The 26,806-nt window shown below is 34.8% G+C and overlaps 1 protein-coding gene across 2 annotated transcripts in view; it reads left to right on the forward strand.

The window, feature by feature from the left end:
* The window catches only part of LOC148945301 (small ribosomal subunit protein RACK1-like), a 28,365-nt gene extending 18,758 nt beyond the window's left edge, over positions 1–9,607 (forward strand). Inside the window, exons 5-7 of one of the 2 annotated variants that reach the window (XM_089099366.1) lie at positions 513–653; positions 5,218–5,283; positions 9,379–9,607. In XM_089099366.1, the coding sequence (XP_088955492.1) occupies positions 513–653; positions 5,218–5,283; positions 9,379–9,549 (378 nt within the window). In that variant the 3' untranslated portion in view covers positions 9,550–9,607. The remainder of the gene's footprint in view (positions 1–512; positions 654–5,217; positions 5,284–9,378) is intronic. The other variant, XM_089099367.1, reaches the window with a different exon arrangement.
* The last annotated feature ends 17,199 nt before the right edge of the window (positions 9,608–26,806 follow it).

A 26,806-nucleotide genomic window follows, 5' to 3' on the forward strand; every position in this document is an offset into this window, starting at 1 on the left:
ATAAGAGCCTTTGATCTTGAAGCGTCGTAGTGCAAAAGTTGAACCTTAATATGAGGAGTAGCGGTTGAGGGACTGGCGGGCTCCCTCATAATTAGGATAATCCTGGATGATATCAAAAACCATAAATGAAAAAACAAGTTTTTCGACACAAAACACGTTTGATGCAGGTTTTCAGTTTTAACACTTAGTTTGCGCCAGGTTTATCATTGAAGTTTCAAATGACAATAAGAATTAATTTTTAAGAAGGGTGTTGCCAACTGATCTTCACAATAATAAGGTTGATAGTATAAAATTTAATATCAAATCTTTCCAAGGACTTTTAAAAGAAGCAAAAGGATCTGATGTATTTTTTGGTCAAGTCTTTGACCATTATTCAAATAGGCATTTTTCTTTTTTGTTCATGTCTGCTTAAATGCTATTAAGACATCTACTGTTTTTTACCTTTACTAGTTTTGTAAAGGTGCTGCTGGCTGCTCTTTTATGCTTTGGCTATAATTACATTTTCTTTACAGGACGCCAAGGCTATGCTGTGGGACTTGAATGATGATAAGAGGCTTTACACCTTGGACCACACTGACATCATCAATTCCCTTACATTCTCTCCAAACAGATATTGGTTGTGTGCAGCTACGGGACCTGCCATCAAAATCTGGGTATGTCCATAGTTAATTTTAATATTCTTTTAGAGATAAAATCTGGAAATCAGTAAGAGAAATAATTCGAGCTGCCAGGATAAAAAAGAACACCAACTAGCAAGCCAGATTTTTTTTCGAATTTCAGGTGCTGTGCTATAGCCAAAATACTGACATAATGTGTCAAAATAAATTAAAGTAAGAATTAGTTTCAAGCATATGTAAAAATATTTTCCGTGAAATTTCTCCTGGAAAATCTATCCGATTTTCTCCAGGAAAATCTATAACCCATACCATGCAATGTGGTGACTCTGCTTCGCTTTTGTATATTTATGAGAGATATTGATACATCTCGGGAGGGAGAATTGCCTCCTGCAAAAAGGACATTGTTGAATGCAGACCAACTACTCGCTTCTTTTGGGCTGACACAAATAACTTACATATGCAAATTGTCAATAAAAAAAGACGTAATGAAGCCACGATGTGCGTAGATGAGGGTGGCACTGGCAGGTTGGCAAAGACGGATCATTATTAAATTATCGGGAGATAATCGAAAATTAATTGACCGTTTTCGAAATGAATAAAAAAGTACAATTTTTGAAGTCAAATCACCAGTGGTGACAACCCTGCTTACAGTACAGCGTTATCTAGTAGAGTGAGCAAAATCAAAACAAGGAACGTTAATTAACTCATTAATTTTTGAAGATGTGACAAAATACATCTGTCGTGTTTTCTGGTGGGGGGGGGGGGCTCTTTTTATCGTCGGTCCTTTTTAAATCAGAAGAAAATAAATACAGCTAATGTTTTACTTAGATTTTATAAATAACTCTATTGTTTGACTGGATATTGCTCGATGACGTTGGTTATCGTTTTTTTTTTTTTGTTTTTTTTTTTTAATTTTTTTTTTTGTTATTTTTTTATAGAGAGAGAGAGAGAAAGAAGCTTGATTTTCCTTTCTTATCAGTATTCCATACCCTGAATAGTGAGGAAACACTTCTTATAAACTGCGAAATCATTGTATTTGGGTCTTGTGATACCGAAAGCCTATAAGTATAGAATTTCAAACCTGATAGAACCACAAATCATTCGTACCAGAGTTGCATCTCTGGGTCGGTGTGTACTTTATCATATAGATCAGTGATGATCTATAAATGTCTAATCACTATTAGCAAGTTTAAGTCAATTCTAAGTTACACTCTAACTATTGTTTATAATCATCAAGTACCAAGGACACTAAAAATTAATTTTATTATTATCGGTTAAGTGGAAGTTTACACAACCACATACGCCTTTAAAAATTAGGAAAACCCGGAAACTAAATCTTTAGTGGAAAAAACATCTATATACAGTTAGATAGTTTTACATTTAGTCAGCACCAAGTTTGGGAATAAGGAACGTGTGTGAAAAATCAGCCTAAAATGAGCAGAAGAAATGTATCATCTTGGAACTCTATAAATGTAATTGCTACAGCAAAAGACAAACACCGCCATAAATCTCAGCTATGCATTAATATGTATACTGTTATTCAAGATTAAATACCTCAAATCTTTAGTTAATTGACATACCTACTAAAATGTATTTAAGAAAGACCGATTAGGTTATCATATTCTTTTGTATCTGTCCCTTTAGTTGATTATTGGCATATCAACGGGATCCTTATTTGTTGTGATTCTGACAATACCACTTATTACTTAATTGTTACACATACCTACTAGCCTTCAATTGCGAACGATTGTAGTTTAGTTTATTAATAAAAGATGGAACTTGACAAAATGCATATATATATATATATGTATATATATATATATAATACATGAAAAAAACAAATTCTTTCAAGTAAATCTTCTAGCCTGCCCATCAACTCGCAAAGGCAAGTTGTCCTAGGGGCGTGCCAAGAATAGAAAAAAAGAGAAAATATAGGCCCATATTGATTGTTGAAATACTTAGGTACATGATGCAGTATTAAATTTGGTAGTACAATCGTTCGGTTCGGCTTTTTATGTAAACAGGAAAATCTTCCGCTTGTTTCTTTTTCCCGATTCAGTTTGGCAGCAAGGAGACGCTTCACGCAATAAAAAAGATCGTAATAGTTGTGTTAAAAAAATTGGAAAATCCCGGCAAAAAAAATTCATTTTGATGTCCTTGGTACTTCAGCAAAAAGAAACTGTGGAAACACTTTCAAAGTTGCTTTACTGATTCAGTCCATTGAGATGGTGAACTTCCATTTACGCCACTGATATATTTTTTTCATTATGAGTTAATTTTTAATCAGTACAATCAAAAGTCAGAGTTTGAGCCTAGAGTCACTCTGTCGTCTCTGTGGTGATCTGGTGCTATAGGTCTCGAAGAACAAAATGGGTTCCATTTGCACTGCTTTCACCTGATAGTGGAGTTTGGAGTCACATTGGCATCAAACAGTTGGTCCTGTATGTCTTAATCTTATCTGGTTTTGAAAAGAAGGTTGATAGTTGCAGCCGAAGGACAGACTGATATTTCATTGAAATATATAATATATACCTGCTATAGTTGAGAACGATGACCTATCAACTAAAATCCCCATGACTAGTTTATTTAATTTGTGTTCTTTTTTCCTGTTCAAAATAATAAATATAATCCCTCAACCGAACCTACTTCTTTTTTTTTTTTTTTTTCTTTTTTTTTTTTCTTTTTTTTTTCTTTTTTTTTTTTTAGAAAAGACTCCCAAGTTGTTAGTCAATTGTGCTAGATATGAGTAGGCTATACGAGTACAATGAAATATCGGTGCCGAGCCTAGAGTCACCGTGTCGCCTCTCTATGGTGATCTGGTGCTATAGGTCTCGAAGAACAAAACGGGTGCCATTTGCACTGCTTTCTCCTGATAGTGGAGTTTGGAGTCACATCGGAATCAAACAGTTGGTCCTGTATATCTTAATCTTATGTGGTTTTGAAAAGAAGGTTGATAGTTGCAGCCGAAGGACAGGCTGACATTTCATTGAAAAAAATAATATATACCTGCTATAGTTAAAAACAATGACCTATTAACTAAAATGCCCAAGATTAGTTTATTCAATTTGTGTTCTTTTTTCCTGTTCAAAATAATAAATATAATCCCTAAAACGAACCTACTTCAGTTTTTTGTTTTTTATATAGAAAAGACTCACAAGTTGTTAGTCAATTGTGCTCGATATGAGTAGGCTATACGAGTACAATGAAATATCGGTGCCGAGCCTAGAGTCACCGTGTCGCCTCTCTATGGTGAGCTGGTGCTATAGGTCTCGAAAAACAAAACGGGTGCCATTTGCACTGCTTTCTCCTGATAGTGGAGTTTGGAGTCACCTCGGCCTCCAACAACTGGCCGTGCATATCTTAATATATCTGAAAAGAAGGCCTATGTTCCAGATGAAGGACAGGATTTTTTCTCTCTTTTTTTGTCCAAAAAAATTTACTCCTGCTATAGTTGAAAACGGTGATATATCAAATGATATGTCCATAATAAGTTTATTCAATTGGTGTTCTTTTTTTCCTGTTAAAAATAATAAATGTTATCTTTCAAGTGAATCTACTTCAGTTTTTCATAAAAAAAAATATTCCCAAGTTTTTAGCCAATTGTGCTTGATATGAGTAGGCTATACGAGTACAATGAAATATCGGTGCCGAGCCTAGAGTCACCGTGTCGCCTCTCTATGGTGATCTGGTGCTATAGGTCTCGAAGAACAAAACGGGTGCCATTTGCACTGCTTTCTCCTGATAGTGGAGTTTGGAGTCACCTCGGCCTCCAACAACTGGCCGTGCATATCTTAATATGTTATCTGAAAAGAAGGCCTATGTTCCAGATGAAGGACAGGATTTTTTTTTTTTTTCAAAAAATTTACTCCTGCTATAGTTGAGAACGGTGATATATCAAATGATATGCCCATAATAAGTTTATTCAATTGGTGTTCTTTTTTCTTGTTAAAAATAATAAATGTTATCTTTCAAGTCAATCTACTTCAGTTTTTCATAAAAAAGATTTCCAAGTTTTCAGCGAATTGTGCAAGTTCCTTTGTTATTGTCTGGCGTGTTCAGACATTTGTATAAACAACAAGCTTTAGCTCAATATCTTACTTAACAGCTCTTAATTATGCACCATTTTTTAGTTATACTTAATGTGAAAGATAATACACGTTCATTTTGCCGGATATCTGTCAGTTAAACAACTGACTTTGGCTGTGACGATTCTGGTCTCTCTTGTGGCCGGGGCAAAATCTTGATTAGCCCTCTCCTCTACCCTTGTCACCCAAAAATTGTCAGACCAGACTTTAATAAAAAATATTTCTATTTATTTAATTCTGACTTCTTACTTGAGTCTGCAAAATTATCAATTATCTTTTTCCAATTGTTTGTTTCCAATTCCCCGCGTTCTATGCTCGTTAACGTTAAATCATTTAGTCGCTCCTGGTCCATAGTTTTTGTGAGGTACGTTAATATTAATTTAAATTTACTAAATGACCGCTCAATACTGGCCGCCGACACTGCAATCGCTAAAATTTGATAAGCACCTCTTACTTTTGCGAAGACCCCTTCACCTTTCTGTCGCATAATTTATTCTAACACATCTATTTATTAGGTTATTCCTGTTTTTTCCGGAGCTTCACTTACGTTGGATGCGGGACCACGAACCCTCCGAGTTCTAGTAAGTTATTCAGTTGGTTAGGTTTGATTGTAACTACCCTCCTTTTCTTTTATATATATATATATGTATATTTATAAAAAATGGTAATTATTCGTAATGATCGTCTGGATTGGCTTGAGAATAATCCATTGAGTGTTTCGGATTTAGGATTAGGGGTACTTCACACGGATTTTGATATGGGGATAGATGATGTTTTTCCCAAGGTTAATTATAAGTGCCCAGTTGATTTACATACTAGACTGGCACCGGATAAACTTGGCATTTTTCATCTGAATTGTCAGGGGTTAAATAGTACATTGGATTATTTGTCGGAGCTGTGTATGTTATCTGATTTTCATATTCTTGCACTTCCTGAAACATGGTTAATGAATAATAATTCTGGACTATTGGATGTTTTAAATTATAATATGTGTGTTAAGAACCGTACTCACCATCAGCATGGAGGACTTGCCCTGTATATTAGAACTGATTTGAATGTGAAGGTTAGGGATGATTTGTCTGTTAATAGAGAGATGATTTTTGAGTGTTTTGTTGTGGAGGTTAATAAGAATGGTGACCCATTTTTTATTGCTGTTTGTTACCGCCGCCCTTCAGCTAGTGTAGATTGTTTTTTAGAATTATTAGAGCAACAAATGGGCCTTCTAACTCGTAAGAACATGCCGTGTTTTGTGTGTGGAGATTTTAACATTGACTTGAAATTGTTAGCATCTAATTTAAAAGCCCGGAATTTTTTGAATTTAATGTTAGGTTATGGGATGCATCCTGCTGTAAATATTTGTACTAGAGTGAGGGAGTCATCTTCATCTCTAATTGATAATGTATTTTTGAATGTTCCCCAGGATTCGTCGAGTGTTGTGTTAAATGATGTTTCGGATCACTTTGGTTTGGCAATACTAGTTCCGGGTATATTTAAGAATATTAATATTAACAGTGATGCTCGCCCTAAGCCTAAGAAATTATTACTTGATTCAAATACTATTTCAAGATTTAAGCTTAGGATAGAACAGTTAGATTTTAAATTTTTACAAGAAGAATTATATTTAAATTTGAATTTTGAGCTTTGGTGTAGTAAGATTAAGGATACGTTTTTGGAATATTGTGAAGTGTCAGGAATACAGAAGAGAAGGGTGTCTCCGAATAAACCTTGGATTTCAAAGAGTTTGTTACAGTCAATTAATAGAAGACGTTTTTTATATAAGTTGTCAACAAGGAGCAATGATCCTCATGATAAAGTAATATACAGAGTTTATAATAGTAGGTTAAATGCTGTACACCGACAGGCTAAGGTAGAATATTATAAGGTTAAGTTTAAAAAGTTGAGGGTAACCCGAGTAAGACTTGGAAATTGATTAAGTCGGTGACTTGCCCTGGTAGCGTCTTGATCCCTCCAGATAATATAGGAATGAATAATAATGTTGCAGATGAGATGTGTAATCACTTCGCTACTATTGGGCATTGTGTGTCATCATCGGTGCCAGTATTTGATCAAGATAGAGATTTTCGTCAGTTCCTACCAGAAGATTGTGATGTGTCTGCGTACCTTAAATCTGTAACTATTGATGAATTATTTGATGTTATAAATAATATGAAAAATGGTGCATCAGGAGGTGATTTTATTTCGTTGAAGGTTTTGAAGTCGATTTTACCTGTTATATCTAGTAATTTTTTAGGACTGATAAATAATTGTTTAAAAGCTGGAATATTTCCCGATTGTCTAAAGTGCGCGAATGTTATCCCGATATTTAAAGGAGGGGATAAGAACTGTTTTAGTGATTATAGACCGATTTCCTTGCTGCCATTTATTTCTAGAGTGTTTGAAAAGCTGATTCATAGTAGGATGGTAAGTTTTTTGGAGAAAAGACAATTTTTTATTCCAGTCAGTTTGGGTTTAGGAGTCATCATTCTACAGAGCATGCAGTTTTGTTTTTAACAACTTTTATTCATGATGCTTTAGACAAGGGTCTGAAGATAGCTTCGATATTTTTGGATATTATTAAAGCATTTGACTCTGTTGATCACGATATACTAGTTCAAAAGCTATATAGTAGTGGTATACGTGGTGATTTTTTAAATGTGATAGTTAGTTTTCTTAGTGGAAGGACTCAGTGTGTCGTGATGGATGGAGTTACGTCTAAAATTGAATATATTTCGATTGGAGTACCTCAGGGTTCCGTTTTGGGCCCTTTGTTGTTTTTGGTTTATATTAATGACTTTTGTAGAGCTTCAAGTAATGTGTCTTATTCTTTAGACCTTGATACTTACGGTACTAAAGGAATTCTACCATGTTTTGCTGATGATGCCCATTTTACTGTAGCTGCTAGAACTGAAAATGAGTTGATGACTATATTGAAACAAGGTATTTCTTCGATTGAAAAGTGGATGCGAGTAAATAAATTTGAAACTGAATCATAATAAGCCGAATTTTTTTATTTATGGTAGAATTACTGGACATTATCCATGGATTAATAGGATAGAAGTAGGGCACCATACTATGGTAAGATCTACTAGTACTAGATACCTTGGTGTTATAATTGATGAAAGCCTAAGTTTTAAAGACCATGTTGCATCTGTTAGCAGCAAATTGTCTCGTAATATTGGTATTATGCGTAAACTTAGGTATCTTTTTCCGTGTGAAATTCTGAGAATGTTGTATTTTTCTATGGTTCCCATAGAAACCCATATCTCATTTACTGTTGTATGGTTTGGTCGAAAACATTCGTAACTCACCTCCATCCATTCTGTGTAACACAGAATATGGCAATTAGAGTTCTGTATAGTAATCAAATTGACCTATCTGTATCGGTGAGGCATCTTTACCGCGAGTATAAAATTCCACCATTGGCAGGAATATGCGTATTCTATAATGTTCTGTTTATGTTTAAGTATTTAGCTTCGGAGTTACCATCATGTTTTTCAGGAATGTTTAGTCTTGCGTCTGCTATTCACGATCATTTGACACGATCTTCTCAGTTGGTGCGAAGACCAGCTATGGTCACGTCTAGGTCTAGGTTTTCAATTCGCCATGTTGTTCCGTTAGTTTGGGAGAGTTTGCCAGAGGATTTGAGGAATGTTGGGGGTTTGCAGGAATTTGGAAAGTTGCTAAAGAACTATTGTTTTGATGTGTATATTTTGAATGGATTATTCTATGCTACTTAAGTTATGTTTTGAGGAGGGATTAGGTGCAGCTGAATATGATTATAATTATTATAATTTTGTTGGGTATTGTTTGGAGGTTCGTTGGTTTTCGGGTCCGGTAAGTTGAGCTCTAATTATTTTTTTTTTTTTTTAATAAACCCAGTATTACATTTACATCTAAAGGTTTCGGAAATGTGTGGGTGTTGATTTTTTTTTTTTTTTTTGGTCTTGGTCTTGGAGTTCGTGGAACAAGAGAATGGGATCTAAATTGTCGCAATATTTTTCACCATGTCTGAGACAATTTGCTTTAATATCATCAACATTCGTGGAATCTTGAAATAACACTTTTATATTCAGCAAAGTTGTGTATTCAATTTGCTTTTACTCACTGCCATCTGCGGCCTTTTTCTTTATTTTATTGAAAATAAATTTTAAAAATTACAAGATGATTATACAACTGTTGGAATATTTATTTGAAATTTTGCACCCCTAAGATTTCTGCGCCCGGAGCAAGTCCCCCTCCTCTAAAACCGCCTTCGTGAAGATGTTATTGCATCATGGACTTTGATATTTTTGTGGGAGTTCGTATGTTATAACGACTTTCGTTGAAATACACTCATAACTATAATAATTTCCAAAGTACTCAAGTAACTTACTATCCATATATAAAACAATTTGAAGGGACCCTTCGATAATCTTAAATTGATCAAAATAAAATAAAAAACTGATTAGGCTTATTTGTCACGAGTATTTTATTTAAGAATTAAAGTTATCCATAAACTACATTTCTGATTTTATATTCATTCGTTTCTCTTACACTTTTAGTCAACTAGTTCGGACTTGTAAACCGACAGTAGGTCACGCCTCTTGGTACTCTTAATCTAATTGTTATACGTGCGGCCATTGGTGCAGATCCTTATGACATTCTTTTTTTTAAGCTGAAATTTATTTTTCTTTTAGGATCTCGAAGGTAAAAATATGGTTGATGAATTGAAGCCAGAAGTGATCACCCCAAATGCCAAAGCTGAACCTCCTCAGTGCTTGTCCATGGCATGGTCTGCTGATGGTCAGACGCTTTTTGCTGGCTATTCAGACAATATGATTCGTGTATGGCAAGTGACAGTGCGATAAACTGCCAACATCTTTTGTTGAAGAAAAAAAAAGTTGGAAATAAAAGTTTCCTCCCCTATTTTGTTTTCGTTCGAAATGCTCTTTTTTACGATAGGAAAACGTAGTGAATAATGGAAATATATTTTTAGATAAGGAAAAGTTTTGAGATGAAGCGAAACAATTTAAGTGGATAGGATACAGACATATTTTACCCATTATATTGCCAAATTGAACAGATTTTTCAAACCGTTTCCGTGTATTAAGTTTCGAAATACTCTAACATCCATATCTTTCAATACAGAATATTTGTGTTTATTTTTCATGTAAAAATTTATTTTAAGTTTGCAATGGGTTAGGTTTATTAATTTTCTTTCTTTATTGTAACTGATCCGATACGAGCTCTATGGTCGCACTCAGGCCCTGGTAGCTTGGCAGCTAAGGGAAGCCTCCCTTGGGGATAGGTTTATACTTTAATTATTTGACTTTTTATAACAGTTGTCTTATTTAATTACTTGCTTTATGGTCCAGAAGTGTTGATAACTACTGAAGTAGAAGCGAAATTGCCAATTTGTAATTTTAAAACATGTATTTATTGTCTGTTAGTCCTGTCTCTCATTTTAGTTGCTTTTCCTCATTTAAAAGTATTTCATTTTCAAGCTCCTGTCTTCACAATGCTTCGAAAGGAGGGGGGTCAATAAAGGGTTTCGTATCGGAGTGAACCAAATACTTTTTGATGACAAAAGCTTGATGGGTAATAACCACTATTGGACTCAGTAGAAAATCAAATTTCCGAGATGGGGGCTTTGGTACGGTCTACAATGGTTATAGTTGTCAGGCGTTGTTTGGGACATGGGCAATAAGTGTTCCGTTCTTCGTCTAAAGTGGGTACTTAGAAAAAATACAATTCCCTGATAATTTGACTAGCCATCAATCACCCTACCAATGAACTTGTCAAATATACTTTTTTACCTTTCTGAGGTTGTTGGACAATCTTTCAGCTTACGTACAGTTGGCTCTCGATGCTTCGACACTTGATAAATTGGAAGGAAAATAACACCTCGACAATTTGAATTTGTAACGAGGACATCTTGCTTGGCGATACTCTATAAAAAATATATAAATTCTGTTGGATAACATTGATAAAAGTGATAATATGAAAATAAGTTTTGATCTCTATAATTATGATTGATAAGGCCTGGAAAAATGTCAGTTCTACCACTCTACATAACTGCTTTAAAAAATGTAGTTTGCTAAGGCAACGGAAAACCCCGCTAGGTTAACAGAGTAACGAGATTTAACAGGATCCATTCCCCTAGACACAGAGTGGTTACTTCCACCAAACTGTGATGAGTTTACCTTTGAGGATTTTGTTCACATTGAAAAAATTACTGTCCATAGTGCAATAACCGATGTCCAGTTTTTGATTTTTCAAGACGAGGAGGCTGTACGCTCCTGTACGCTCAGAACAGAATTAAGTGATAATTTCTTTACAGCTTTCATCACCATTGGAAATGAACTGGACAATGTAAGATGGAAATCGCTTTATAAAAAAAAAGATTACTTTGCAAAAGCATTTTTCGCTCGCATGGTTCTTAACTTACTGTACATACATAAATGATTAAGAAGTTAAATATAAGAGTTGATATAGATTTATGTACATATATGGGTTATGTGTTATCCGTCTTGATTATTTTAACTTTTATTGTTTTAAACATCTCGGTAACATGAACGTTTCCTCTGCTCCCTTGGGTTTCAAATTATCGAGAGTCGACTGTATTTTGCAAATTAGACTGTTTTCACACTCCTGTAGACGCTTGTAAGTTACCGATAATCTTTGTCCCAGACCTAAAACCATATGGGAAGTTAGAAATGGAATTGACGATTCCAAGAAATCATAAAACCTTTGAGCAAGCGCTATTTGAGGATTTTAGGAAATATTAATAAAATAAAAATCGGCTAGTAATTAGATGGGCTTTCAGCATACTCTCCTTCATGAAGTGGAATTATCCTTGCTTCCTAAAAGGAACCTGGTTTTAAATGACAGATTCATTGTATGAATAAAAAAGTCTGGACAAAACAATTTTTTAGCGATTTTATTGAGGAACGTTTGTTCCATCGGAGTATCCTGTATTTAAATTAGAAGCTTTCCTCATAATTCCAGACTAATCTATCAGCATAAGAAAGTAGAATAACATTGAGGAGGTTGTGCAGAAGTCGTTTAAATTCATGTTGGTATTCGACAAGTAGGTAACAAATAACCAAAAAGGCGTTAAATCAAATTTCGTATTAGTGGATTAAAGTGCATGATTCATAATCCATATGGGAATTTAAATCCAAATGTGAGTTGTATGATTCATAAAAATGAAAAATTCTAGGACCACTTCGGTTTTCTAAAGCACAACAATTCAGTCACATCTCTAGCGGATGCTGAAAAACCGAAGTATCGACGTCGTTATGATCCCAATACTTGCGTCAGCTTGAAGCCTGTTTTAATGAATAATCATATATAATTCTAAGAGAAAATTCATATGAAATTTCAATACGGTCAAAATCGAAATCTCAAGAAGATAACCCCTTTGTTTTGAAAATATATATATATACGCTGAAAACCATATCTCGATTTCCAAGATCAGTTTCTGTGGAGTTCCTCCGATTTACCAGGGGGTGAAAAGAAACATTCTTTGATTAGAATTACTTAGTCATTTTTATGCTTGTCACGCAAATGATGTCCAAAAAGGAAACACATCTTTTATGCGACAAAAGTTTCAAATTCCAAAAGATGATATTTATATTTACAGAATCTAGTCAGGTCACCCACAAAAACGCGCCTGTGCTTTTAATTTTGCAAGTTACTGTAAAATCGTTTCCCAGATCTACCTCTTAGTTTCCTTTTAATCTCAACGTGAAATTGAGGAACTGTATACCCTATTTTTCAACTTTTCTTATGCTCATGAACATCCACTGAAAATATCCTTTGACAGCTATTGACAATATGTCGTGCATAAATTTTGTTACCAATTTCTTAGATTCTCATTCTCTTTGATATCTGTTCTGATAAGGGATGCAAGGCTTGATAGTATCCAGAGAGAGGCTCTGCAAAATTGAGGAAAGTAAGCAGTTTCTACAAATTCTTCCATAAGAAAATTGCAGGGTGGTTAATTATTTCCTTTGTGCTCGGACTGGTAGGTATAATTGAATAATGAATTTAAGCGATTTTCTCAAGAACTACACTTAAAGGTTAATTTCTTGGCTTTTGTGCTTCTGCAATCCTTTCAGTTTCTTAAACTATTGTTTGAAGTTTTTATATCAAAAAGAAAGCAGGTCATCTAATCAACTAAGATGTAAGCTGTAACTGTCAAGAATTCGAAATTAAATCTTTTCGTCGCTTAAATAGTAACACATCTTGCTGGTCCTCTATTGGGTAAAGTAAAGAGAAAGGCTTTTCCTAATTTGGAAAAGTTTTTATGTTAGATGAGTGAATTTGTCAGGACATCCTAAACTAGGGAGTGTAGTATCGATCACTTATACCCAATCACTCCTTACTTGTAAGACTTTTCAAGATCGTATAAAAAGACGTACAGAGACCACTTGGGGCAGTCACAAATAAAGATTATTCCGGTAAACATAAAATTATTATATTTCTTGTATCTGTGACTTGCAGAAAAACAAACTGAGACAGTTATAAGCTTAAAATTTAAAAGAGTAGGATTTGATGGTGGTGTTTGAAAATACGACTTCAGAAAGGCCAGTTTTAAGCATGGTTCTTTGGCGAAATTTAGGGATATTCTGATTGCTGACGCTTCCCATCTATCTGCCTCTTCTTGTTCATCGTTCATATGTCTGCAGTATTGTTCACGTGTTAAGTGGAGGCTATGAATTAAATTGCTGAAGATCTAGAAGATGCAGCCAGACGGTGTAGTAGTAAAATATTGTATTGCCATGCACAAAAACTGAGAGAATAGTCAATTTGGAATTGTGCCATTTAAAGATAGGAACTGGGCTACAATTAGTGATAAGGAAAGAGTTAAAGAGAGATGGGCAGAACATTTTCAGAATATGCTAGATCGCGATAAAGTTACAGGAAATGATCTAGAAAAGAACGAAAAAGTTTGTGACACTTTGGAAGTGAAGAAAGACATATTTTGCGAGGAAGAATTAGAGACAGTACTAAAAGTATTAAAAAATAATAAGACCCCAAATGTTGATAGTGCAGTAAACAATTTTTTTAAACATGGTGGTTGTGAAGTTAGAGATAAACTACTGAATATTAGGAATATGATTTTTGAAAATAAGGAAGTACCTAGCGATTTTAGAAAAAACTTTAATTAAACACTTCTATAAGAAAGGTTATAAGAGTGAGTGTGGCAATTATAGAGGCATTAGCCTGGTTTCTATACGAAGCAAATGCATGATGATTCTTTTTAGACTTAGAGATGCTCTAGATACAATTTCAAGAGAAGAGCAGTACGGTTTTAAGAGTGGGAGAGGATTTGTCGACAAAATATTTACTCTTTGATAAATGCCTGATTCATCAGAGCCCTTTAGTCCTTAGCTTTGTAGAGTATGAGCAAGCGTTTGGTTCAGCCGATAGAAGAGCTTTAGCCAAGGTCCTGTCCTTGTATGGTATACCAGATAAATATATTCAAGGGATTACTGTTATGTACGAGAATAACACTGCTGCGGTTAAGGTATGAAATGATGTTAGTAACTGGTTTCATATTGAATCAGGGGTTAAGCAGGGTTGCGTTCTATGCCCATTTATATGGATCATTTTGATGGACTTGATCCTAATGAACACAGCAAAGGCTATGGGAAAGCATGGAATCGACAGCCCTTGATATACAACGGATATATATTAATGGCAAGATAGCTCTACAAGATTTTAGAATAAACAATATTTGGAAGATCTCTTCCAGACTCTCATTCGATCTCGCTGTAACTTGAGAAAAAAAAGGGAATTTAAAATCCTTAATGTACAAAGCGCTGGCCTACTAATTTGGCCTACTGTTCACGAATAGACATACTAATTTTATAATTATAAAAACTAGATTTCTCTAATACGAACCTGTTCCTGATTTACAAATTAGGTTAAATTTCAATCAAACAGTTCGTGGTAACGAACTGTAAGTAAGGAGCGACCCGGCTCAATGGTAACCGAAACTCAAGAAAACGCATTTTTGATACCAATATGTATATCAAAACAATCATATTTTATTCCTGAATTCAAATATATAACTTTCATCAAGTTTAGACCTACCCATCAAAAGTTACCCGCCTGAGAAAATTTGGCTGATATTCGAAAAAGGGGGAAAGACCCCCTAAAAGTTATAAAATCTTGATGAAAATCACACCATCATATTAAGCGTATCAGAGAACCCTACTGTAGAGGTTTCAAGCTCCTATCTACAAAAAAGTGGAATTTTGCATTTTTTTCCAGAAGAAATATCACGGATGCGTTTTTATTTGTTTTTTTTTTGTTTGTTTTTTTTTCACAGGGGTGATCGTATCGACCCAGTGGTCCTAGAATATCGTGGGAGGACTCATTGGAACGGAAATTAAAAGTTCTAGTGCCCTTTTTAAGTGACCAAAAAAATGGAGGGTAATTAGGCCCCATCCCACGCTCATTTTTTTCCCAAAGTCATCTGATAAAAATTTTGAGATAGCCATTTTGTTCAGCATGGTTGAAAATATCATTTGTATATCCTTTAGGATGGCTTAATCCCCCGAATTCCCCGGGGGGAGGGCTGAAAGTTATGAACTTTACCCAATGTTAACATATAGTATTGGTTATTAAGAAGTATACAGACGTTTTCAGGAGGTATTTTTTCTGGTAGTAGGGGGGTGGGGGGGCCGGGGGTTATTGGGGAAGATCTTTACATGAAGTAAGTTTTCATGTGGGCAGGGAGCTTGCTATGAAGGGGGCGTCAGATTTCCCAGCATTATTTGAAAAAAAGATCAGAAATTAAATATAAAAAAAAAACAAGTTTTCCAACTGAAAATAAGGAGTAACATACAAACTCAAAATGAACAGAAAAATATTACGTGTATGATTGGGTTCACCCTCTAGTCAATACCTCGCTCTTTAAGCCAAAGATTTTTTAGTACTTTCATAAGAGCTATTTATTCTAAGTAACGGCCTTTGTGATTAAGGGGTAATTTTTAAAGAATTGGAACAAAATTCGAACTTTAGCTTAGAGAGCGAGGTATTGACTAGGGGGTGAGCCCCCTAATATACATATTAAAAATATATGAATATAGAAGTTCGTTACGTAAGTTTAAGTTACGTATATTCATTACTAATAAAAATGTTCGTAAATAAAATTAAGCAACTTTCGAGGAAGGAATTTAAACAAATAAAAGTAAAATTAATTCACAAATTGTCGTTTTAAATATTCATGTAAGGTGAGCCAATATCAAAACCTGCATTAATTCAAGAATGTTCAAAAAGTAAATAAAAAAAAACAAGTTTTTTTTTTAACTGAAAGTAAGGAACGACGTTGAAACTTAATACGAACATAAATTATTCCGTATATGAAAGGGGCTGTCCCCTCCTCAACGCCTCGCTCTTTACGCTAAAGTTCGAATTTCTCACAACTCTTATTTTTTTAAACAATAAAAAACTTTAGCGTAAAGAGCGAGGCCTTGAGGAGCGGACAGCCCCTTTCAGATACGGAATAATTTCTGTTCGTTTTAAGTTTTAATGTCTTTCCTTACTTTCAGTTAAAAAAAAATGTTTTTTTTTATTTAATAGTGAGAAAGGATCAATTTGATAGAGCTGTTTTTGACGTAGAATAATATGTGCTGCTCAAGCACCTACAACACTTTTTGGGGGGGGGGGCGAATAGTAAAAACAAAAATTTTACATGCTGGATAAAAATAACATAAAATTTAGGGAAATCTTAGTATTTCGGAGGGGGGGGGTGAATCTCTTCAACGCACCAAAATAATCTTTAGTAGCTCTACTTCCAAACTGATGACGCCCATTTCGGGAAATGGAAAAGAGAAAACAATGTAAAAAAAGGAAAATACTGTGAAAATTCTGACATTTCGGAGGGCACAGATCTAAAGCTCCACCCCTCCCCCCAAGGGCACACTTCCTTCTAATATTTGTATAACCCTACACCGTTGAGAATAAGTAAGGCGTTTTATGCTGGCTTTGATATGCTACTGATGATTATTTCAACATTGTAAGAATGTTCCAGTTAACTTTTCTATTCTTGTTTCTTTTCAACGGCACTTAGAGTGGAATCCTGGCATATCTTTTCCAGAATCGACTTTGGGATAATAAATTTCAAAGTTTCTAATTGGTAGTGCATCATTCCATTGAATGCCTTTGGGATCTTACCGTCATCTTAAACTTCTATCTAAATAGCTCACAATTTTTCCATCCGAATAAATCACTCTTTCTTCCGCTAATTGAACCCAGCTCATCTGTCCCGTCCCAATCTTCTCGTTATCAAAAATACTATTTCCAGCTCTAAGAAGCGAAAGCGATTTATCCTGGAAACCACGTGTTTTTGGTGGGGACACAGAATCACGTCTGGTTAGGTCTATTCAGAAATTCAAAAATAAACAAGTATTAGCCAGGCAGTCTGTGATGGGCAAACGGTGATGGATCATAGACAGAGAAGAAGAAATTCCGTTTTAGGCTATTGAGATCTTAAAATATAAACATTTCTTTCAGCAAAGCTTTCTAAAGCCTTTTTCAGACCTGCACTTAATATGTGTAAGAAAAATACACCTGCAAACCGAACGGCTTCCATGCATGACAACAGCAAGATATTCAAAAGCTATCAAAACATGTTATGTACATTCTCTGGCGTAAATAACTTCTTATCACACTGTCTTTGCATGTATAATTGAAATGAGATGAAAATAAATAGTAGAGGATAAAAATTAAGACAGTTTATACATATGTATACATAAAGCATAAAAACCCGAAGTCCTTTTCAGTAGAAAAAAGAAAAAAAAACTAAAATAAACACTTAACACAAGCAAAAAAATAACATAAAGAGATGAAAAAACCCTTTGTAATAAAAGGAGGAAAAGAAAGAAACACAATTGATAAATTATAGTGTTGCTTAGAACAAGTTCTAAACCAATTCCAAGATGAGAACAAAAACACTACACCGATCTAGACAAATTGTGATACAAGAGCCTATAAACACAGGTGCTGGTCTGAAAAAAAATATTACAGGTTACTTTTTCCTTTAAGTAGAAAAGAATTCTAGCAATTTTTTTTCATACTGTGCTCGGAAGCAATTCCGATCCATCATTATAGCACGAGCTCCGCACTGTTTTTTCCTTTTTTTTTTACGACTGTCTTTGACAGGCTGAAAAACTGCTTACACCAGTGATTCCCAACTGATTTCTGGCCATGCCCAACATAGGCATTTCTAAAATTCTAATGCCCCTCCTCTCGATATTAAAATTTTGTTGTTCAAAATTTAAGTGTACTCACCTGAAAGAAGCTTAAAAAGGCATTAATTCTTTTTTTTTGGGGGGGGGGGGAGGTCGGTATTTAGGCATATTTTATGCTAATGGAAAATATTGTCTGAAACACCTTTGATGCATAGCATGACGTTATTAAAATACTATCATGTGTCTTTTTTTTCTCTATGAATGCAGATGAATGTGAAGTCATTCACATGAAGTTTTTTTTCAAAATTAAGGCTCTAAAATGTAGTCAGCCAAAGAGTGCACGTCCTGCCCAGCCCATGACCCACCAAAATATTGTCATGCCCCATCGAAGGGGGGCCAGCACCCCACTCTGGGAATCACTGATTTACATAACTTGCCATTAGAAGCATTGGTGGTCAATTTCATTGATCATGGGATGCTCAATAAATAAATAAATAAAAGAAATGGAATAGAGAGGAAAAAGAAGAGAAGAATCCATTTGGAAGCGTGAAATTAAAACAAACAGAACACAGATTGAAAGTTTGACAGGAAAAGAAGGTTGCGTACCTTAGACACAAGACGTCTTACGCGGTTTTATATAATACCTGAAAAATTGCTACGATTAGTATGCTTCGAATAATTGCTTCGAATAATTAGCTAGGAGTCTATTTGCTGACTACTTCTATTTTTAATTTTTTTTTGACTTGTAATCTTGAATCCTGTCTACAGGACAGGTATACAGTTACCCTTCTGATAAGAATAAGGAATATTAGGAGGGGGCTCTGCCCCCTCCACCCCAAAACCACTAAATTTCTCCATATTCTCGTTTTGTTTGATGTTAATACCTATATTTTGCTATTTTGATCAATTCTTGCTCACCTGCCCCCAAATTTATCCCTCCAGAAACAAATGCTGCATATATGCCTGATTTGTAACTAAAGAACAAACTTCAGTAAGAGAAATAATTAAAAACTCTTAAATGGTTGATAAAAACATTGAAAACATAACTTTTTTATTATGATTCCTAGTTAACTGTCAAAAGTTCATCAAATATGCTTTTTTTGTAACTTTTTAAATGTAACTACCTAAAAACAATATCCCTGAATTGAAACTAATAAATCAAAATATAACTAACCTGACATTAACCTAAAGAAAATTTTGTGTATAGAAACGGAAACGTATTCAATTATATTATAAAAAATCATTTTACTGAAAAGTAAAAATCTGTAAATAAAGTCAAGGTGCGAAGAGTTAAAATGTGAATAAACAATAAGAAGTTTATACGACTATTCTCCCCCCGAATCTTAGTATTGTTTATAAGATTGTTGCATATTCAACTTTTCGCAATGAACGCTGCCACTCCTAAAACCTGTATGCTCATCTGTCCCACCATATTTTCGACGAATGTTGAAAAACACCTCATTTTCAACGAATGTTTTTGGTTTCAAAAACGGAACTGCAAAGAGGAATTTAAAGTCATTTATGAATATTTTTATTATTGTAAACAATATTAATTTATTTTTTTTTTTAACACTCGTCCTACAAAACAAAAAACGGATCAGATGAACAAAAGAGCGCGATGAAAAACGTGCAGTACTCACAATAATAAGCAGTCTTAAATAATTGGGGAATATTGGGAGGAGGTCCAACCCCCCCCCCTCCCTCCATCCCCTCAGCCGCTTTTGTGTAAATACGCGAGTTGAGCTTTCAAGTTTTTCTCCTGTCCAGGCAGCAGTGCTGTTATCCTTCCAATGACGACAATGAATCAGTGGCGGATCCAGGGGTGGCGAGGTTCCCCCCTTAGCGTATTCTAAAGTAGTGTAATTTACTTAATTAACGTAGGTTTGCGTTAATTAAACTTTCTCCTAACGCAAGTTTATCGTATCAACCTATTTTGCCCCCCCCCCTAAAGAAAATCCTGGATCCGCCCCTGCAATGAATGTCGTCAATCCGTTCCCAAGATGGATCTTGTCTCTGAATTTCTTCCTAAATCTGACTACGGTTCCTTTAGAAATAAATTCACAGCCTACTCCGACAACTCCAACAATGGATCTTGATATATGCATCAAGCCAACCTTACTTTTTTCGGAAGATAAGATTCAGGAATTCAAAATACTTCCGAATACCCTTTCTGCTATAGCGTTTAGTCATCTCTGTTAAACCCTAAGTGTTGTTTTACCCCCCCCCCCCTTTCTGTGCAAATTAAACACAGCTTCATCATGGATATCCGCTGAGGAAGGGGACAGGCTAGGTATTTTCTCTCCTGGAAAGACCAAAAAAATACGAAAGTGCAAAATGTTGAAATATTTGGAACAAAAATGATACTTTTCTGCAATATAATAAATTTAATAACATCTTCCCCATCTGATTTGAAAGAATATTTGCAGGCTTCCCCTCTCCCTAAGGATATTATAAGGATAGAAACTTGACAGCCAATCATTGGGTTTAATCTGTTCAAATCTTCCATTTGAACTTAGACGATTCCATTTTTGATTATATAACTGAAATATCGAAAGCGTAGAAGGGTAGCTGGATTTTGCAGCAACAATCCTAAAACATTGCAAGAAATGTCTTATTGTTATCTAAAAATTATTGCTGGATAAAAGCTACCTCGAATTACGTCGTTATTTTGAGCTATATAATGTCCCTACTACCACCCGTAGGTAATGAAATGTCACTTTTGAAGGAGGGCACACCTCCTTGCCACGTCGGCCGACCTCAAAAGCCCATGAAGAGGGATTTTTGTTAGCAAAAAGGTAGCAAAGGCTGTTTGCTGGCTAGTTTGGTAGAATGTCAGTACAATTTGCAGTTAAGATTATCTCCAAACATTGCAATTGCAACGATGAAATCTTACAAAATCATGGGTCGTCCATTTAAAATCTTTTGAACAATCATATTTCGTGAGTGAGTGAGATGGGTTCGTGCGCAAAGTGAGTGAGATGGTAATAAATTACCATATAATTCGTATATATTTATATAAAATATATAAACCCAATATTTTACCATTTTCGTAGGCACAAACGTCTACAATTATATGGCTAATCAAGGTAATTTAATATCCTCGAATAAATAAATGATAATCACTCAGTATTTGACTTTCCCGTTGCTAGACATTTCCTTCTAAGTTAATATTTACACATTGTGCAGATATATTGTTTTCCCCGGTTAGCCAAACAGCTGCTCTTTGCGTTGCCAAATGGGATTAAAACTATCATTGCAAGTTATGAAAAGGCATGATTTTATTTCTGAAAAAAATAAACCCCTGGTCCAAAACAGATAATCCAAAGCAGATGGTACTACTGCTAGCGATCTTATATTCTAATCCATAATTTTTTCCCTTTCCGATGTCAGCATTAAAATTGAATTCAAACAAAGGAAGCTGCCCCACTTTCTTCCTCCCCCAACGAAAGAGTTCGAGAAAATAATTCTCTAATCCTGATCTGACTGAGCAACACAATATTGGTCCTACAAAAATATTTCATCGTGCTTCTTCTGCTCATTTTTCGTACTAATGGTTTCAATAATTGGTTAAAATTTTCCATTTCCCTCATTTTTCGCGTAATGGCTTTAAACAAAATCGTTTGGTATTTGAAATTTTGTTACTATAATGCTTGAAAAAACTCAGTCGTTTAGTATAATTTATAGTTAGTACTTCTTGTTAGGCTTAGAAAAAAAAATTAATGAAAACTTGTCCAACGCCCATAATTTTGTGCAATAATTCTGGGATGTTCTTTTTCTGTCAAAAAACGTCAAAAACTAATTGTCTAAAACTAATAGTAATGAAACATACTTGCATGAAAAATCGCTTCTTGCTCAGGATTTGAACCCAAGATTCCCCGGTGACTACAAGCCTACCAAACCTGGACTAACAGGAACAAATCGTGTTATTTAATAGATTTTATTGTAGACTTGCCGTTTCTTACAAATCAAGTAAATTCGAATGGTAATTAAACACAGGTTATTCGATTTACATGGAACTGAAAAGTCTGCATTATAAAGCTATGAAAAGTTCGTTAGGCGTGCTTATTGGGCCATAACTGATAGCCGTTAACTACTAAATTTGTAACAGCCTTGTTTGTAGCTATGTACATACTCTGAACTATGTTATGCTTGCTGAATGAACAGTACTGGCGGCCAGTTTGCATGTTCCTGTATGTTTATTTTTTAACGTGTAAAATATATCTTGTGTTTAATTCTTATTCCGACTTATTTGAAAAACTTTGAGGTTCAAAGACTTGATCCCGTTCTTGAATCAATCTTCAGTAACTGAAAATTTCTATTACTCTTGGTTCAAACATCCTAATTTATGCCCATCCTCTCAAAAAAAGTATTTTTAAGAAGGTTTTTTTTGTAAGAAAAATAATTAATCTGAAAAAAAAGAGTAAAATACCATTTCAAATTTGTTACAAAAGTCAGAACCACGTATGAGTGTCGACACCCATTTTAAAACAAAAAAATCTCCATAGGTATATATATATATATATATATATATATATATATATATATATATATATATATATATATATATATATATATATATATATATATATATATATATATATATATATATATATATATATATATATATATATATATATATATATATATATATATATATATATATATATATATATATATATATATATATATACCAAAAGGAAATTTTGGTACTTGTGTATATCAAGTTTACGCTGTGTAAAATTCGAGAACACACCGGTTTTTTCGTTAGTTTCTTCGTTACTGTAGAAATAAATTTGGGCTCTAGATTTTGCATATTAGGGAGGGGGGTAAAGTATAGCGGGTCTGCATGCAAAATTTTTTTGGTACAATTATTCTGCATACTAGATCGATAGATAGATAAGTGTGTTTTAAAGCCAAATATACGGCCATGAACACAGTATAATAACATAAATCAATATAACATAATCATTTTTTTTTTTTTTTTTTTTTTTTTTTTTTTTTTTAGTTAACAAAATTTCCAGATACCTCACTATTCTTCTGCAATTTTTAAGTGGCCATATACCTAGAAATAATTATTTTCTGACTTCAAACTGTCCAAATACTTTACCCCCCCCTTATGTGCAAATATATAGCACAAATTATATATTTCCCACATATTCTGTCACGTGTCTCTGTCTTGTCTGGCGCTAAGGTGAAAAAAAAACTAACGAAGAAACTGATTTGTTCGCGAGTTTTACACAGCGTAAACTTGAGTGAGTAGCCCATAATACACAAGTACCGAAACTCCTTCCCCCTACGGAAATTAAATAAATAAAACTAAAATAAAATTCTCAAATTTGGAAAGCCTTTTTTTCCACTGGGGGGGGGGGGGGGGTCTAGGGGGGGTATTTTCCTCGGGGGGGGGGGGCATTTTCCACGGGGGATATTTTCCAGAGGGGAGGGGTAAACACCGACCACGATTTCTCATACAGAAATTCCATGGCATCCAGTGGCGTCACGAAATTTTGTCGTTTGTCGGAAATTTGTTGTTTTTTCATTTTTTTTTTAATGAAAATACCAGAAACTAACAACTATAAATAAAAATACCCCTAAAAAGCTGTTTTTTTTAATTCCAAGAAAACTAATCTAGGATATGGGAGGCGCATGTCCACTGGACCCTCCCCCAATTGACACTGATGTTTCTGTTTGAATTAAATTTAATATTAAACTTTATTTAATAAGATTAACGCATATATTATACAATAAGACGGGACTTAATAACGCATTGCAAAAAAGTAAAAGAACGGGATCAAAGCTTATTATACTTATTATTTAAAAGAAAAGTCTTGTCTTAATTTTAGACTATACCCATTTTTCCAATAACGAGTGTCGTGTGAATAGACATCAAAGTGCAGTAAATAAACTAATAAAAATTTGCTTTTGTATCTGTATAACAATGCAAGCGCTTTCACAATAGAATTAAACTGTCCCCTCTCAATCAGAACGCAGTCTAATCGCATAAAGCCCTCTTTCGACCCTTGATAATCCGTACGAATTGCAAAGTCACACACTAGAAGACAGAGACACGTGTGAAGCACACTTTGAATATCGGGGTCTGTTAAACTCACCATTCCGACAGGTTCGTGATTGTCGCAATTAAAAAATGTGTCTCTCTTCTTTTGACAATAAAGAGGTTACCAAAATAGGGGCCTTATTTCTCTGAGTTCGAGATGGTGGCAAGCATAATAATCCCATCATTCTCAGAGATCTGATATATACGAAAAATATTTGATTTTTTTTTTGGGGGGGGGGGGGGGTAGTTCGAGTGATCATCTTTCATAAGTGCCTCTTAAAACGTTTTTTTTGGGGGGTGGGGGGGTCAATTTATCTCGTAAATTTTAAACTGAAATTTCCCTCGAAGCAGACATAGAACACAAAAATAGCAATGTTTTAGAAATAATTTGGATGATTATCAAATTAGTAACTTAGTATTGACTGAATGAATGAATTTATTGAGAACCCGTTGAGTTAACAAAATAAGGACGGAGCAAAGAAAACAACAAAAAGAAACACTGAATAAAAATCATAAGACAAAACTCGCCAAAAAAGGAGTCGTCAACTAAACCAAACATTACATAGAAATAAACAAGACAACTTAACAAAACAAAACATCTGATTAATGTAGAAGTAAATAGTACCACTGGTGACTATGTGATTTTGAATTGTAGGAGCTTTACGCCAATTACGACGCAGTAAATAAAAAAGACACTCAGGGAAGGGGAGAGAAAAAAGAGAGAGGAAAGGACTTCAGCCATTTATAAGAATTTAATCTGATTACCTAACCGGCTTGAATGGAGCCCAAACAATTAGTAATAAGAAGAGCTTATAAAAATTACTAAACATAAGTCATAGCGGAGCCAAGATTTTTTTATAAATCGTTTAAAAGGGCCGGACGAGGGGCATTCTCGAGCCAGGAAGGGTATCAGGAAGGGTATTCCATATAATATGACACTCAACTAAAGGCTTGGAAACAGATTTTACTCTTGGAATAAGTGGAATAACCATATTCTTAGAGCTGTGGAGCTGATAGTTCTACCGATCAGATACAAAGGATGGAGTAAATATAAGGAACCTGGGAAAATCGTCGGTGAGCTGAAGAAAAGTAGAAGATACACAGGAAAGAATATGAAGCTTTTTAACATTCAGTAGCGGTTTAGTTGCTGAATTATTATTTTCCTAGATTAGATTTATAGCTTTATTGTAAATTTTAAAGGGCGGTTTAAGAATAGAACAAAAAGTAGACATTCAGATAACTGGACAAGAAAAAATATACGAGTGACTTAAATTGTGAAATGGGATTCTCAGATTTGGCCCAGGAAAAATAGGTTTAAGCCTTCTTAGAAATACCAAGGCTTCTGCATATCTTCATATTAATCAATATGATGCTTAAAATATGGATTTTCATTAAGGAGGATGCCTAGGTTGCTGGTTGGACAAGTTGTTGGATGGAGAGAAGATATTGGATGTAACCAGGCCTCACTTTGGTCTTCCAATGATAAATATTTAAAGTTCTTGAGGGATTCCAGTTCAAACAATAGGCAACTGGCTTACATTTCTGCTAGAAAGTTGGCGGTGTGGTCAGGGCCGTATTTAAAGCTCTGACGCTTCTACGTCCAAACGTTTTTGCCCCTCTAGTTTAGAAAGGTTTTCGGGCAAATCCCCTAAAATTTGGGGATAGTGGAAGCACTTAACAGAACGCAACTGATGAGCCAAAAGTAATGAAAGATAGAGGTACTGAACTCTCAGCTACCATTTTTGGGAGACATCTCACACTTTATAAGTGGCCACGGAATTCCCTTGGTGTTTTAAAATCACTTCTGTGTATAGGCTGCACGACGGCGGAGTGCACCTAGCATTTTGACGATAAATCACTTCAGTCCAGTTTTTGCTAAGAAAAAAATCACTCATTGTGGGCCCTTAGGACCGGGTATAGTGGGCCTATTGGTAAATCATGGGTGTACTGGGATGTCGGAAATGGGTTTGGAGGCAGCACTGGCTCCCTTTGCTCCTCCAGTTAAAAAGATTGGAAATCTACATTGTTCCGGTTAAAACAAAGTCTGAACTTTCTTCTAAAAAATAGGTGTTGGCGATACAGATTAAAAACCATTCCGCGATCAGCTTCAAACAAAGTAAAATAGTGTTTTCTTATTGCTAAGAAATTGGCGGTGGGATGGGGGAGGAATAATATGTTACAGGAATCTATTTTGTCTCTCCAATCATACGGATTACAAGCCAATTCATTTTTCCGATTCAAATAAGGTACTAGCTGTCTTTATTTCTGCAAAAAATAAGTAGTGAGGTAAGAATAATACAGTTTTGGCTTTTTACACCAAATAAACTTGTGTTTTGTGCCAAGTTTTCATTGCCCACATTTTTCCCCTTCAATCATACTGACAAAGAAGCATTTTGTGATCTGCAGTTTGAATAAGGTGAATATACCTACATTTCTGCTTAACTGTTGATGGTGGTGAGAGAGGAGGTTATTCGAAGCACCACATTACTAACGTGTGCCTCAAATCGTACATATTTAAATTCATTCGTCATTCTAGTTTTAGCAAGATGCAAAATTCTCAACTAAAATATATCTGCGAAGAATGGACTATTTCCAATATTTGGGACCGTTACTCTTGGGGCTTGGGAAGCTTATGTTCCCCTTTGTGGAATAATTTATGGACCTTTCTTTGGATCATTCTATGCGAAATGGCATTCTCAAAATCTTGAACTGATGCCGTGGAGTGGGGCCACTAAAGTGTCAATAACTAAAAAAGGGGCACAAGTTGCCCTCCAATATGTTTGACCCTTAAAAAGGGCACTAGAGCTTGGAATTTACGACCGAACGATTCCTTACCAAAAATTCTACGATCATATGTTCTTTGTG

The sequence above is a fragment of the Artemia sp. Qi Xiang Cuo genome, chromosome 13, assembly GCF_049724085.1.
Source record: "Artemia sp. Qi Xiang Cuo chromosome 13, ASM4972408v1, whole genome shotgun sequence".
In the NCBI taxonomy this organism is placed as follows: Eukaryota; Metazoa; Arthropoda; class Branchiopoda; order Anostraca; family Artemiidae; genus Artemia; species Artemia sp. Qi Xiang Cuo.